This window comes from Cibotium barometz, chromosome 24 (assembly GCF_041138505.1).
Source record: "Cibotium barometz isolate CiBa-2024 chromosome 24, ASM4113850v1, whole genome shotgun sequence".
NCBI classification, from domain to species: Eukaryota; Viridiplantae; Streptophyta; class Polypodiopsida; order Cyatheales; family Cibotiaceae; genus Cibotium; species Cibotium barometz.
In genome coordinates, this window is record NC_141069.1 from 42,618,540 (window position 1) to 42,635,527 (window position 16,988).

Genomic DNA, 16,988 nt, shown 5'->3' on the forward strand with positions numbered 1-16,988 from the left:
CGCCTGCCTGGCTGCCCGGCTGGCTATAGAGTGTCTCCCGCCTGGCTCCCGTTGCTGGCTGCAGCCCATATGCGCAGCCACCTGGTCTTCCACACGTGCAGCTTCCACATGAAGCCCGCCTGGCTGCCCGACTGGCAGCAGTCCCTACGCACAGCTACTTGGTCGCCTTTGCTGGCTGTAACCATGCCAGCTGCCTAGCCCCCTTTGTTGGCTGCAGTCCATAAGCGCAGTCACCTGGCTGCCCGACTGGCGGCAGTCCATATGCGCAGCCACCTGGTCGCCTGCCTGGCCTGTAGCCCATACGTGCAGCAGTGCCCCTTTGCTGGCTGTAGTCCACCTGGCGCCCTCAGCCATACGTAGTCCTACGCAACCTGCTTGCCCGCCTGTACTATACCACGACCACATGATGACTTCGACGATGACCACCCGGCGATCTGTCCTCTTCAGCTCCGCCACCCTTCGCTTTATAAAGAGGCGATTCGCTTTTCTCAAAAACGCCAAAAGCAACATATCAAAAACGCATGTCCATAAAAATAATATTTTAAATCATCAAAGGTTTTAAAAACCTTATAAACTCAAAACTCCCTTTTGTCCCCTTTCACACTTGGGCTAGCCACACATATGAGTTTCCTTTTCATATCCAATTGATGCCTGTTCACACTGTCCATCCCGTGCCCGTGTCCACCTGCTTGTTGTCTAGAGGGAAAAACACAGGGTCGTAACAGTGTAGTTCCGGGTAAGCGGACGCCCGTCCGTGAACCGTGCGTGTGAAACTGTCTGCTGACATGGTTATGTGGCATGTGACAAGTGGTAAGCATTGGTCATAAACCTAGCCTTAGGAATTAGCACTAATTTATAAGTGAGTGTGTACACACTTCGTTAAGTTTTGGGCGACCAAAACTCACTTATAAATTATTTAGCTTTGTGTTCACACACTGATGTCCGGAGGTGGACATAACCCAATGTCCACCGCCCAAACCTTATCCCCTTTGTACAAAGGGAGTAACCAGCCATGTGTCCACTCTAGCTTGCTCCACAAAGCACCTGCCTACCACCTACATTGGACAACTCACCACCTCACTCTTCCTTCTTTCTCTAGAGATGGGCGCCTTCTTCATGAGGACTGTTGGGCTGCATTTTCTGCACTCTCCTTCCCAACTCCATTTCCAAGCTTGCTAAGGTGTTTTTCAAGCTTCCAAGAGTATTTCCGGATGCTAATCACTCTCCTACACACTCCCAATGACTGAAATTCAGCAAAACAGCTCTCTTTATTGCTGTAATTTCTGGTCTTTTTGCTGAAAACCCTAATTTCAGCCCTCCTTTCTCAAGTTGAACCATAAGGGAAGCTTTCCCAAGGTTCCCTTCATCCTCTTGAAGACTTTTGTCGCGAAGAAATGCGACAAATCGAAGATCCCAACACTCCAAGGACTTCCAAAGCGAAGACTTCCGTTGTCATTGACTCTACTTGCTATTGGTAAGCTTTTATGCTTAAATATGGGAGCAAGTAGCCGGAGGGAGGAACCGGATTACAAGATCACATACCCTGTGTAGTGTTCTCTTGTCCTACATGCTCTCTTGCAGATTGTTGCTACCATGTGTTGGTGGAACAATAGAGAGTAGATGGTAGGGAACATGGGCACTTGAGAGGGTAGTGTGGATTGCAAGTCTACATCGACAACCACTTGTTTGCAATACTGTATTCATATGCATTGGTATGGAAATTTGGTCAGAAATGCCCATGACACTATGTACTTGATTCTCCCAAGACTTAGTCACAGGGAATGGGCATTTTTAGACTCGGGAATGTTGGGAATGGCAGCATCTTCCCGTTCCCATTCCCGTTCCATGTCACTCAGCAATTTACTTCTTATATTTGAGCAAGTGTCCATCAAATCTTAGTGTATTTAAGTGTATTGATTAGCATTGTGTTCAATCTGTGAACTTAATGTAACTGTTGCTTTACATACTCCCTTGTCATAGTGATGTTTGTTTCATCTCCGATGTCAATTCTGAGTCAGCATTGATTTGCTGCCCTCAAACTACTTTTAAATCTGCTGCAGGGAGGCAAGTTTACAGTCATGTATTCATTTTGTTCTCACCTCAATGCTAATGCTGATTTGTTTTGGGTTAGGTTTGCAAGTACTTTCTTGATGCTGTGGAGAAGAAACAATATGGCTGGTTTTGGGTTTGCCCAAATGGGGGTAAGGATTGCCATTATCGACATGCTTTACCTCCTGGGTATGTATTGAAGTCTCAGATGAAGGCATTGCTTGAAGAAGAAGCATCCAAAATGTCGATTGAAGAGGAGATAGAAAATGAGGTGAGCAGGGGTATCAGCTTTTACCCTTACCAAGAAATCTTCATAATGTTTCTGCTGGTTTTTAATTTAGTGTTGTCTGCAATCCTGGTTCCAGAGGACTAAAATCAAAACAGCAACTACAATCACACCTGAGCTTTTTGCACAATGGAGAAAGAAAAAGATGGACCAAAGAGAAGCAGAGCTGGCTGCCAGGAGGGCTGAGCGAGTCAAAAACGATCGCATGAGGTGATGTATTACTGCAGAAAGATGCTGCCGGTTGTCCACACAGGCATAATTACCTGGTATAGGGGTCTGTATTGTCTCTACTGATTGCATGTTATTGCACTAAAAGTTATGCTCTCTGATGGAGCAGTGGACGGGAGCTTTTTGCATCAGATGCAAGCTTGTTTGTAGACGATGCTGAAGCTTATGACAACTATCAAAGAGAAGAGGAACAACAAGATACAGATGCAGCTCAATCCTCCATCCAAAGCAATGAAGTAACTCCTTGGCCATTCGTTCTAATGCGCTTATCAATGTGGCTGTTCACACTCATGCGTACTATCACACATGCAATGCTTGTCAATCGAGGCATCTCTTATCATTTTTGCAGAAGCAGGAGAGGGAGAAAGAAAGAAAGCTCTATGAACACCTACAAAAGACTGGAAGGGCCTATGAGACCATGAATAGTACAATGATACCATGGGTATCCAGTGCCATGGAAAAACTAAAATAGAACATGAAACTGAAACACGACTCTATAAGCCACCTAATGGCAGATGTGGCTATGGTGAGGGTGTGATTGCCCCAAATAGGGTTGAACACTATTGACACACTTAAACTATTAATACTATTAAACAAGATGAAATTTGCTCAAAACCAAAAGAGATAGCAATGTTGAAATTTAAATGGCAATGCAATAGGGTTGGAAAGGGCCGACCCCCCTTGTAATATGTTTGTATTATCAAGGATTTCTCAAGATACAAGCTTCATGGGCATCACATGCGAGATTTCCAATGACATCCATGCAATGAAAACATTTTGCAAACATGTTTTGTCGAAAGTAGAGGTTGATTCCACAGCTTTTGTCACGAAGAACCTCACTCCCCAATCCCGAGTGTCTTGCCACAAGCAGCTATGCTCCACTGGCATCCATACATAAGCATGTGAGTGCTAGGCTGAGTTCTTATTTTGAGAGAAGAAATCAGTTTTGATCAAATTGTTGGCGATAGAAATGCTCCAAAGTAGTTCTAGCAGGTACATATCCAAGAGATAGCAGCTGAAATGGACTATCAAGGGCTGGACAGCAGTGTACCACTCATTTGCCGATTGTTCCAAGAGTTGGAGAAGCAAAAAACTATGCCAAAAAGTATGTGTGGATTGGTTATGCTGAAAATTGCCTTCCCTTTCCTCCTCATGAAGTAGGCACCTATTTCCCTTGAAGGAAGGGAGACGATAAGCCTTTCCATATGAATAATGGGTGGCCATTGGGCCACCTCAACAAGAGCTACACTTCTCCCATAAGTGGAGAGGGTGCCCAATAAGCTGTCCACATTCTTTTATTTAAAAGAGTGCCTGATTTATGAGAGTTTGGCCGGTCGCCATCCAATAAGTGCCCAAGTTCACTTATAACCTATCCGCCCAGTCTTTAATGAAGTGTGGATGCCCAAACTCACTTTTAAGTTGTCTGGCCGTACTTTAATGAAGTGTGGACTTACAAAGTAGCACAATGAGCTAAAACAGACACCTACCACCTGTCTACAGCCCACAAGCGAGGTCATAATATAGATTCACGCACACGGTTCACGAGAGGGCGTCCCTTGTGTGTAAACTAAACACATAGATCTTGTAGGCAGTAAAACATTTCACGTGAAAACAGTTCTAGAGATGCAAGTATGCCATGCATAGGAATGTATTGGTCAATCTCCCTTTCATTTAGCTTGTAGTAGGCGGTCATTCCGGGACATTACGTTTCCAGGCCAACCGCTATACCATAATTTGGATATGGGCGTGGACCAAAATCCCCAGCCTCTCATATCTAGCCTACTGGCCCCTAGTGTAGACATCAGTCCCCTATCATGAGGTGCCACATGACCCTTGGCGTAGATGTAAGTCCCCCAACACGAGGTGTCATGTCCACACTATGGAGCGCGTCCATAGGTCCGGAAGTGTAGAGAATGCCCAATTACTGACATCCCTCCCCGCCTTCTAAATAGTTAACCGCAATTGAAAAGCTTCGAAGTATGCTTCCAAGAGTTGTGGATGCTCCTTGAAGTATACCTCATCCATCCATTTAGCATCCATGGGTGAATAATTCTTGAACTTCACAAGGTAGCATCTTTGAGAACTGTCTGATAATACCAACTAGGTACAGATTTGCTCGAACTCGTCGGAGGAGGAGCAGGGTCATCATCATCTGACTGAGTATCCTCAGCTGGAGGTGTAACAGAAACAGCGGGAGCAGGAGGAGGAGGAGGAGGTGGAGATGGAGGTGAAGGAAGCAGAAGCTCACCACCCCCCTCTGAAGATGTAGGAGTCTCGTTGAACACCACATCACAGCTCACAACAACTTTACCGGCCTGAGGATCATAAAGACGATATGCCTTGGACACAGTGCTGTATCCGAGAAAAGTCATGCGTTGAGTCTTCGAGTCCAACTTGGAGCGGTGCTCCTTAGGCACATGAACATACGCCGTACACCCAAATATCCGGAAATGAACAACGGAGGGCTTATCACCATGGAAAGCCTCATATGGAGTTTTGTCGTGAAGAGCAGCAGGAGGAGACCTATTCTGAATGTAGATAGCAGTGGAAGCCGCCTCAGCCTAGAAACGTCGAGGTAATGAAGAATGCTCAAGCATAGCATGGGCCATCTCCATAACGGTCCTATTCTTCCTCTCGGCAACTCCATTCTGTGATGGAGTATATGATGTAGTAAGCTGTCTCCGAATGCCATGTGTCTTGCAGTATTGCTGAAACTCCTGGGATGTGAACTCACCCCCTCCATCTGTCCTAAGAGCCTTGACCGAGTGACTGGTCTCTTTTTCCACCTCAACTTTCCAATCACAGAAGTGATGAAAAGTCTCATCCTTGGTCTTCAGAAAGAAAACCCAAGTATATCTGGTAAAATCATCCACCATCACGAGCATGTACAATGCCTTACTCAAAGACGCGGTACTCATAGATGATAGGACCACATAAGACTGCATGAATGAGAGCAAGTCATGTCCAAGATCTGTGTGTCGCCTCCTTCGGAAAGGCGGCACAAGAGGAACAAGCTGAAGACGGAGCCTTGATGGTCGGTAAGCCCTCAACCAACCCATCCTTCGAGGCTCGCTGCAGAAGCTGATAGCTCAAATGGCCAAACCAAGCATTCCAAAGAGCAGAAGAAGCACCTGAAGAAAGCAGAGCGGTCAACTTGTAGAAACCACTATCTTGGACTCCCTGAGCCAAGATGCTACCAGTTGCTTTATCACAAATGGTAATCTCATAACAAGAAAAAATCACCTCCGCACCCTTAGCTGTAAGGGCACTCACTAACAAAAGGTTAAAAGCCAAATCTGGAATATACAGAATGTCAGAGAAGTACCTCTTGTCCTCGTCAGAACGGAAGATGGGGATAGTGCCATGACCATGCACTGGCACAGAAGAAGAATCACCCAGAGTGATCTCGCCTGATCTAGCAATGAAGTCCTCGAACCAATCTCGATGGGGTGTCATATGAGCAGTAGCACCGCTATCAACAATCCAAGACTGTGACTGAGAAGTCACATGAGGAAGTATACGCCGAGTACCTGCTAAGAGAAGAATGCCATCATCCTTCTTGGGTTGAGGCACCGCCGTTGAGGAAGAGTTCTTTGCTGCTTCATCACGCTTCTTCTTGTGACATTGGGGTGACTTGTGACCCTTCTTGCCACAATAATGACATTCAATGTCCTTATTCTTTGAAGATTTGTTGTCTTTATCCTTGTTGGAATCCTTGGAGTTCTTGTCAGAACTCCCTTTTCCTTTCTTTTGTTGAGTTTTCCCTTTATCTCGTGCTGCCAAAGCTCCATCAGGGCCACCGGAGGTGCCAATCCGCTCCTCAAAGCGAGACTCAATCTGCATAACGGAGGGGAGAACTTCCTCCCAAGTAACTGGAACAGGACGAGGAGAAGAAACCAGAGATTGAAAGTATGCATCAAACCTCTCTGGAAGTTTGGAGAGCAGCCGAATAGCCATATCCTCTGTGGAGATGTCCTTGCCACAAATAGCAAGCTCGTCCCGGAGGTCTTTTATCTTCGAGATGAAAGCAGATAAAGATGGAAACTCAAAAACTGATAAGTTCATAAGTTGCTTTTGCAACGCCAAAATCCGACCCGGAGACTTAATCTCATAGAGATTGGCAAAAGCCTTCCAAACTTCATGTGTAGCATCTGCTCTACGCACATGAGAGAGAACAGCATCCTGACAGTTCAACATCAGAAAGGAGAAAACGCGTCGATCATTTGACTGCCAAATATCAATCTATGCCTGAGTCGCACCATCGGAAGCAAGGGTGGGAGGGGTGGCATTGGCCAGTGTAACAAGCCAATCCCAGAGATCCACGCCACGCAAGGCCGACTTCACCTTCACCTTCCATAGGGTGTAGTTGGACCCATCCAACTTGGCAGACTCAGCAAACATATGAAGAGAAGTCAGTGCAGCCATCACAAAAGCTTGGGCTCAATCTCAAAAAATGCAAGAACTCTGAAGAAGTGTCCTCCACAGGTACCAAGAGTGCCACCAAAGCCTGCAACACCACAAGCCCCCTCTGCAAAGGGAAAGGGCCACTAGAGAGGAAAACACAGCAAAGAAAGGCTGCTGTCCTGTAGAAAACAGGCCGCCTATTGTCCAATCGCCAAGTGGGAAAGAAAACGCTGGTCAACAAGTACCTGATGGCGGAGTTGATGAAGCCAATGTGAAGGAAAAGCGACCAGCAGGGTGCTGTCCAGAAAACGCAGCAACAAAGGCTATGGATCTGGAAGAAAAACGCAGAGGAGAAGGTGCTGAAAACAGGGCTGAATCTGGGGCAGCAAAGAGGTTGCTTAACTGGGAGCGATGATACCATGAAAGAGTGCACAGAGCGGAAGGAGAGTAGCACTAGAATGTGCTGAACTGAGAGTGCAAGCGAGAGAGAGATATGGAGCAAACTATGCTGAATATACTGAAGCAAAACAGTCCCAAGCAAGAGACACAGATAGTCTCATAAGTGAGGGAGCAAAATATGTACAAGACTGAATGAATCAAGAGAGGCCAGCACCCACTATTTATAGTAAGGGAATGCTGGCCGACTGGAGCTGATAAACAGGCCAACTGGAGCTGATGGACATGGCCGACTGGTAAATGCCAGAAAGGTTGGGAAAAATCCCAGAAAAATAGTAAAAAAGGGGTGGCCAGCCCACAAGCAAGGGCCATGCAAAAGGGGACCAAATGGGCACCATAAAAGAGCAGAATCTAGGGATGAATGTGCTAACAGTAGGAAGTGTGGAAAAGCTGGCGGACTCCTTGCACAAGAGCTACAAGGTTGGTCGACCTATGGAACAGGGTCAATAAGGCTCGTCAGCTATTGAAAAACAGGTTACAGGGCTAGCTGACAGTGTTTTCTCTCTCTTCTATTGCTGGTCGGGTTTCCACAATCCACAGAGGGCCAGTCGAGTTGCTTAACTGCTCCCTAAAGCTAGTCAACTTCCTCTATTGCCTTTTCTTTTGGCTGGTTGTGCTGATTTACAACAGATTTTAGCAATACTCTAAGGGTTTCGTTGAGATGGAGCAGATACAGGTTGTGCATGGCTTCAAGGGAAGCAAAACGATTGGCCTAAATGCTGTATTGGGCCTGTTTGGAGCTGCTGAATTGCACAATTGTGTGGACAGCCGTGAAACTAAGGAACAATTGGTGGCTGCGTAAGCCCAGGTTGGTGACCAAGGGTTTGGTTTCATGGGACAGCAGTTGGTGATTGCTTTGGCCCTGGTTGGTGACCGAGGGTTGGATTTATCTGGATAGCAATTGGTGACTGCTTTGGCCTTGGTTGGTGACCAAGGATTTGTTTTCTCTGTTAGGCAGTTGGTGACTACCTTGCTCTGGTTGGTGACTGAGAGCTTGAATTGTTTGTTTTCCACAGATTTGGATAAATCTGGTGTTGGCTGAGGAGTGGAACTCCCGGGCACCCGCATTTTGTATAAGAGAACACTCTGAAGATACCTTGGGGGGGGGGGGGGGGGCTGGCCTAACTTCAGCCCCTAGTGCTGTGTCATGTGCAAGATTATCTTATGTTGTTGCTGGATGTGTATGTGATTATGATGTCTGTGGCAGATGTATTGATTCATGCTCATGTTGTGATGGATGTTGAATGTATGCTGTGATTTGAGCCATTGGTTTTCTGTATTACACGTGCCCGCTTTGTGACATTGGTATCAAAGCATAGGCTTCTTTCTTTGCTTGAGAAAGGACAATTTTTGGGCATACAAAATTTTTCTTGTCTAAGCATATAGAAGAGATAACATGAGCACTCAAGCTGAGGCTCTTGGTAGGAGAGGGCGCATGCCAAGGGATCTATTGGAATCGCTTATACTCCTCCTAAACAAGAGATGCCAAATGCAAGAGAGACTGTTGGTACTGCATATACAGATCTTGTTGATGTAAGATCTGAGTTTGAGGCCTTGAGGCGCCAAGTTAGACGATATTATGATGAGACTATGTAGTGGAGATCTTTGAGAAAGGTTCCAGATGTGCAAAAAGTCTTGAGTACAAAAAGGAAAATTTCTCCGGTTGATGTAGCCTTTGAGGCCATGGGGCAGCAGAATGGGTTATAAAGACTCTCGTGAATTGGCCAAGTCTTATCTAAGAGGACAAAGGGATGTATCCGAGGACTCCAGTGGAAGAAAGGTTTCTCGCTGGGAAGCACATGCAGATTTTGATGATTCAGAAGAGGCCATAAAATTGATGGGCATGGCAGATCTCATTCAAAGAAGAAAGCCAAAGAGTTTAAGTCAAGGGGATAAGGACATCAATTTAAAAGTTCTTTGGGAAGGTGGAAGTTACCAAAGCTCTTGCTTTTATTCGGCAGTTTGAGATAGCCTTTTGCGATGAAGACTTCTCGGAGAAGTCTAAACTGAGACATGTGGGTATGCATCTAAGAGATACAGCTAGTGATTGGTGGATGGCCAAACTCTTGGACCATAGTGCTGCCCACATATGGGCTGAATTCAAAACTCAGTTTTATGATCAATTCTTACCACCAAACTTGGCTAAAAATGTGCGCAAAGAATGGGATTGGCTGAAACAGGAAGAAGGGGAGTCGGTGCATACTTGCATCGCCAAATATTGGAAGGTACTACTGAAAGTTACCCTTTCATGACACTCTTTGATGAAGAGAAGAACAAAAAGAGTTTGGGTTGCATCCGATCATTCAAGAGAGCCTTGAAGTGTACCCAAACCAAACCTTTCAGTAGTTAACGCATTCGGCTACTGTGGCGGAGACATTGCACATAAAACATGATAAATCTAAGGCAATTTTCTCAAGGCCAAGAAGAGGGCTGGTTATGACCAGAAAAAGGGCGGATAGCCCCTAAAAAGTGATAAAAAAGATACCCAGGGTACAAAGGAACGTCCATCCAAGAAGCTGTGGGGCAACACAATGATCATGGGCTGTCAAAACAACAAAGAATTGAGTATGCATGTGAGGGAAATGTTTTGGATGTGGAAGTAAAGATCACTTGTATTATGGGTGCCCACGAAACCTGAAAATGGAAGATGGTGGCACTGAAAAGCCTCATGTAAATGCTGTGCCAGATATTCTGGGAAACACAGGACATACTTCAATTGAAAGACTCATATGTAAAGCATGGGGACAGCTAAAAGATCAACCCGCACTATTTCTTTTTGATGATGCATCCACGGACAATTTCATTTCTGTGCATATGGCTGCCGCCATAGGATTGGATGTATCAGATTATGGCACTCAAATGGATGCAGATGCAACTTTTGAGGGTAAAGGAGTGAATGTAACGCCAATCATTGGCAAGCTTCTCATTCACATACAAGGCTACCTTGATCATGAGACCTTTATGGTTGTTACTCTCACTGGTTGTGATGTTTTGCTAGGAATGCCTTGCCGTGCTCGTATGGAGCCAAAGAAATCATACAAAGAAAAGATCTCATTTATGCATAGAGGTAGAGAGATTGTTATAGATATTGGTACTTCAAGAAGTACCATACCTATTGTTAGTCATGTACAGGTCAATAAGGTAATAAAGAAAGCTGCTTGTTCTTACTTGGTTTTTGTAAGAGAGAGTGGTGAGCATGAAAGAGCGATTGTTGATCAACTAACTCGAGAGCGAGTAGAGTTCCTGCATCGATAGTGATTGTTTTCGCGATGCACTGCCTGGTGAATTACCACCTGAGCGTCCCGAAGACCACCGTATTGATGTGATACCTGTCAGCACAATGCCCAATCGACCTCCATATAGGGTAAGTACTAGCCAGCAAGAAGAGATTATGGCGCAGGTAAATGACTTGCTTGAGAAAGGTTTGATACAACCTAGCTCATCTCCTTATTGCTCACTTGTGTTATTGGTGGAAAAGAAAGATGGAACATACATGATGTGCGTCGATTATTGTGTCCTTAACAAGGTTACGATAAAGAATAGGTTCCCTATCCCGCACATCGATGACATTCTTAACAAGTTGGAAGATGCAGCTTGTTTTAGCCAAATTGATCTCAGGAGTGGCTACCATCAAATACGAGTGGCACCGCAGGATCATAGTAGCAATGAAACGCGTTTTAGTTGGTATGAAACGGACTGAAACGTTTCGTAAAAGTTTTGTTGAATGAAAGGCGTTTCTTATCTGATTTGTTTTCCTAAAAAAAAAACGTCTTATCGCTTGCACTGACTTTTCGTTTGTGGCACATGTTTCAAGGAGCTTGTCTGCACATCCGTTCCGACTCCCAACTCTCGTTGCTGTTGCCTGTGTACGGTTGGCCGACTGGTCACCACTATTGTCCACCCTCACGCTTCGTGAAGCTGCTGCTGTTTTCTAGCATTGAATCACTGTTTACATTGAATAATAATGAATCCAATGTGTTTTCATTGAGTCATGTTTTTCAAGTATTCTGTTTGTTGAAATATGTCAAGGCCTAAACACTTATTTCTTGTACTATTGTACATTCTATATGTATGTATGTATGTTTGTATATTTTTGTTTGAAACTTTTTTTTGCCGTTTCAAAAAAATATGAAACTTTGTAAATGTTTTTGAAACCCGTTTCAAATCAAGCATTTCTAAAACTCCTGGTAACTATGCACAGGATGTACATAAAACTGCTTTCCGAATGCAGTTTGGGCTTTATGAGTTCTTGGTAGTGCCGTTTGGACTTACCAACGCACCGGCCACGTTCAATCGGATGATGGACATGATTTTCAGAAAGCATATATAGTTTACTGGAACCTTCTTTGATGATATCATTGTATTTTCCAAAGATAAGGAACAACACCGTGAGCACTTGGCTATTGTGTTCGAAGAGCTTCGTAGTCACAAGCTCTACATAAATGGTAAGAAGAGTGAATTCTTCTTATCTGGAATTCACTATCGTGGTCACATTGTATCAAAGGAAGGCATATGCATGGACCCGGTTAAATTACAAGCAATCAAAGATTGGCCAGAGTTGCGTACGATACATGAAATTCGAAGTTTTCTGGGATTATGCTTGTATTACCGACGCTTCATTAAGCACTTCGCTGAAATTGCTTCGCCATTACATGATCTCACCAAGAAAAAGGTAAATTTTTAGTGGGGTGATATACAAAAGAAGGCTTTTCATGGTTTAAAACAAGCCATCATGTCTGGATCGGTTTTGATTGTGCCAGATTTGCCATTAGTGTCGCCTATCATCAAGACCTCTCAAATATGCGAGATACCTATCACACAGATGATGATTTTCAGCATATATGGGCTGATTTACAGCAGGGTAATTCAGTCCCGAATTATTCCATACGTGATGGGTATTTGATGATAAACAACTGTCTTTGTGTGCATAAAAACTTAAGGCAAAAAGTGTTGGAAGAACACCATGTACCACCTTATGCAGGACATAGAGGCATTCTTGTCACTACGCAAGCTTTGGAGAAGTATTTCTTTTGGCCTTAGATGTGTAAAGACATTGATGATTATGTTTGCCAATGTTTGGCTTGCCAGAAGGTCAAATTTGACAAGCATGAGTGTCAAGGGTCGCTTCAACTGTTGTCGATTTCGAATCAGCCTTGGGAAAGTATCGCCATGGATTTTATCATGGATCTTCTGAAAACGCAGCAAGGGAATGATTCTATTTGGACTATTGTGGACAGATTCAGTAAACGAGCACATTTCATTCCAGTGCAGAAGAACATAAAGCCAGAGCATATGGCGAAGATATTTTTGGCCCAAATCTTCAAGCATCATGGCATGCCAAAGACAATTGTGAGGGATCGTGATCCTCGCACAACTTGTCTCTTTTGGCACGCACTATTTGATAATATGGAAACCAAGTTGAATTTTTCTTCGGCATATTATCCACAGACGGATGGGCAGAGTGAAATTGCAAATTCAGTAGTGCTTGATTTGTTGAAATCTTATGTTTCTGACCGCAAATCAGACTAGGAGAAGTATTTACACTTGTTGAGTTTGCCTACAACAATATAGTGCATACTTCTACGGGTAAGGTACCCTTTGAAATTGTGTATGCCAAAGTAGTTTTGTCTTCTATAGTATGCACCAAGGATGAAATATTTGCAGAAGCAGATGAGTATGTTAGGGATCTGGATACTGCCTTCTCACAGGTTAGGACAGCCATACAAAGATCCCAAGAAAAGCATAAAAAAGTTGCTGATAAACATCGGAAAGAGTTGTAGTTCAAGGAGGGTGATTGGGTTTTATTGAAATTCCACAAGGCTCCCCTCCGTAAGAAGATAGGCAAAGAGAGAATGTATCCCAAGCTATCTTGCAGGTATTATGAGGTAGCTTTTCGATTGGTGTTACCAGATCATTGGCGGATACGTAATGCCTTTCATGTCAGTCTCTTGAAACCATATGTTGGTTCAGATCCTTTGGAACCAGTACTGGAGGACCAACCAGAGATTGATGAATTGGAAGGAATCTTGCAGCTTGAGCAGATTGTCTTCCACAAGGAACGAAAAGCACCTCGTGGCAACCTTGTTCGTAGATATCTGGTCAAATTCAAAAACTACCCCGCACTTGATGCGAAGTGGGTTGATGAAGAATACTTAACCGGATCTCCTTATAGCATATATGGACGCTTTTCAGTTGCGGACAACTGATTAGAAGCCGAGGGGGATGTCACAATCCTCTAGAGATCTGTGCCATGCGGAAGGAATTTCCTGGAGCATGATGGATTCACTCATGTAAGAGTTGGTGACTTTAATGAGTGATCAGAGTTGGTGACTCTAAGTCAGTAAGAAGAGTTGACTCTGACTACTGTAGTTATGCATTCATGTAAGGGTTGGTGACCCTAGTGTCTGCATAAACTCATGAACGAGCCAGTGACTCTGTTCAGTGAGTATGTTAACTCATGGAAGGGTTGGTGAGATCCTGGTGAGTTAGCTGGGCTCATGCAAGGGCAATGGCTCTAGTGAGTACGGCATTTGGATCCAGCATGGGTCGTGCCCATGGTCGCGACAGTTTTTTGTGTACAAGATGGCAAGTTGGGAGATTTAATCCAAATCATCGCGCACAAGCATTTACTTGTGAAGTGCACTTGCATGTGTGACTTGTTTTGTTTGCCTGGACATTGCATGGTATTTTACCTGGGAATGTCCATAGGCATCGGGGACGCCTAGACACCCCGTGGACGCGCGTGTGCACACCTGTTTGGGACTAAGGCGATGAATTTTATGTGTTTTGCAGGTGGTAAGTGTGCACACTCAACCTTATTTAATTATTATTTCTTTGTTTACTAAAGTCGATGGTTGCAGGTTCACATTCATTAAAGTTTGGGCGGACAAACTTATAATTTATAAGAGAGTTCACATCAGGCTGGACTATTTTAATGAACCAGGACCAATTTTTAGGTTTGGGCACTTGGGCAAGGACCATAAACCCATGAGTTGCTAAAGTGACCTTGGGGACTATTTTTGCCAGACACAAGTTGCTTTTCTGGGTTTTTGGAGTGTGGAGCAAGCCAAGGGCAGCCAGATGGAGTAGGTTGACTTCTTCTGCAGAGGGTGTATGGGCTGTTGACAGCAGTAGGAAGTGTGGAAAAGCTGGCCGACTCCATGCACAAGAGCTACAGGGCTGGTCGACTTATGGAACAGGGTCAATAAGGCTGGTCGGCTGTTGAAAAACAGGTTACAGGGCTGGCCGACAGTGTTTCCTCTCTCTTCTATTGCTGGTCGGGTTTCCACAATCCACAGAGGGCCAGTCGAGTTGCTTAACAGCTCCCTAAAGTTGGTCGACTTTCTCTATTGCTTTCTCTTTTGGCTGGTTGTGCTGATTCAAAGAAGATTTCAGCAATACTCTAAGGGTTTCGTTGAGATGGAGCAGATACAGGTTGTGCCGAGCTTCAACACAGCTTAACTGGGATATCTAGGTCTAAATCTGGATATCCAAGTCTGAATTTGGATTAATTGGGATATCCAGGTCTGAATCAGATTTCAGTGTAAAAATTTTCACATAACTTCCCTGCATTTTCTATGGATGTTCAAATAACACTTTCCATATAATAAATTTTATTTATTCATAGATTCTTAATCCATTTAGAGCATCACTAATCCCTTCTCATCAAGAAAGAGATTAAGAAAAGTTAAATCCTTCATCATAGAGATTAATCTAATCCAATTATGATTCTAATAAGATTAGCATTCTTGGACAAACAATCCTTGGACAGATGTCCTCTTTTCCCGCAAGAGAAGCAGCGACCCTGACCTTTCTTCTGAATTGAGGAAAGTGCCTGGTCAAAACTGTTGATTGACACCTACCCTATGAAACGAGAACCGACTCCTCCAAAAGTAGGGAGCTAAGATCATCAAAATCCAACTGAGTGGATGTGGCCTAGCACCGCAAAGATTGAGAAATCACATCATAGTCTGGGGGAAGCTTGGTGAGGATAAGTGCAGCCAGCTGAGCAGAGGACAAAGCAGCACCCATAGCCAGTAATTGGTCATGGATAACCTTGAGGAACGACGGCATGTAACTGCCTTTAGGGAATAACAAACCAAAGAGAGCTGCCCTTTGCAAGGTAAATGCTACATAGAAGTCATCTCCTGTCTATATTTATACACTAGGGCCTCTGTTGTGGGTGTGCCCGCCTTGTATAAGGTGTTTTATCATTTTTCCTCACTCCCCGTATTTTTCCTATTTTTCCCATTTTTTTCCATGGTGTGGATGGATGCCAGATGGTTGGCAGGAGCACCTAGTGGCTGGCCGACTGTCCATTCAGCGGCGGCTGGCCGACTGCATATTTAGCAGTTGTGGAGGTGCTGGTGGCTGGCCGACTTGCTCCTACAGTCGTGGAGGCCATTTACTGCTGGCCGACTGCTGTATGCAGTCGTGGAGAGCTTTTACAGCAGGCCGACTGCATGCATGGGGCATATAAATAGGCCCCATGCTCCCCACCATTGTATCATTTAGTCATTTGCGGGATCTTGTGTATAGAGAAGAGTTTACACACCTATCTCTCTGTGTTTCTTGTGCTGTCTATTTTCTGCATTCTACTTGCTCTTGTCTACCCAAGTTTTGTTATCATTTCCGCTGCATATTTTGACATGGTATCACAGCCCTAGGCTCGTGATAGATCTTGGGAGTTTTTCTGAGCAAGAAGGGGAGCGTTAGGTTGCTGATTGGTGGACTGTTTTGGACTGTTTGGGAAGAGAAGGTGCAAGAGAAAGGCGGGCTAAGATGCTGGACAGCCACTTGCAGGTTTTTAGAGATTTTTTTTTTCCCACCCACCCACCCTTTCAGTTTCCTCCCCGCGATGTCAGATTTACTAGAGATGGCTGAGAAACACGTGAAGATTCCGACTCTCCCCACGTTCCCAGTGGTCCGTCAGTTGGACAGGTCCAATTACGGCATCTGGAAGGTCGTGATGAAGTTTGTGCTGGAGTCATATGACCTTGCTGATTTCATCATCATCGGGGTTCCACGGCCGGAAGCAGAGGAAGGGGAGTTACTGTCGACGAGGAAGGACCGAGAGGCACAGGCACACATGTGGGATCGTGTCAACTCCAGGGTCCGGTCATTTATTTTCCTCAACTGCACACCACAAGTGATCAATCATGTAAAGAGAGGCATATGGGAGCACTTGGCTTCTCTTTATAACAGGGTATCTCCCATGAAACGGATCTCCTTGGAAGTGCAGATGCAGGTTATGAACCCTGCAAAGTCCTCGACGATGCGGGAACACATTAACAAGCTGCAGGCCCTTCAGCAGGAAGTCCTACAAGCTGGGAAAGAGATATCATTTGAAGACATGGCCATCACTTTGCTATCCCACTTGCCTGCTCAGTATTCTGCTTCTATTCCTCGTTGATTACGAGTGGCAGGCTCAGCACCATTACCTTGGAGGAGCTTGTGCCAATGGTCTTGGACCAGGAGGAACGTTTCACGAACCCTCCTTAGAGCGGCGGTTCGGAGGCCTTAACTGGCCAACGGTCGAAAGGCCGGAATAATAACAACGGCAAAG

The 16,988-nt window shown here is 44.8% G+C and overlaps 1 protein-coding gene across 1 annotated transcript in view; it reads left to right on the forward strand.

The window, feature by feature from the left end:
• The window catches only part of LOC147625324 (zinc finger CCCH domain-containing protein 11-like), a 50,960-nt gene that overhangs the window by 19,608 nt on the left and 14,364 nt on the right, over positions 1 to 16,988 (forward strand). Inside the window, exons 5-7 of the mRNA XM_086818647.1 lie at positions 2,132 to 2,320; positions 2,415 to 2,545; positions 2,673 to 2,799. Of these exons, the coding sequence (XP_086674773.1) occupies positions 2,132 to 2,320; positions 2,415 to 2,545; positions 2,673 to 2,799 (447 nt within the window). The remainder of the gene's footprint in view (positions 1 to 2,131; positions 2,321 to 2,414; positions 2,546 to 2,672; positions 2,800 to 16,988) is intronic.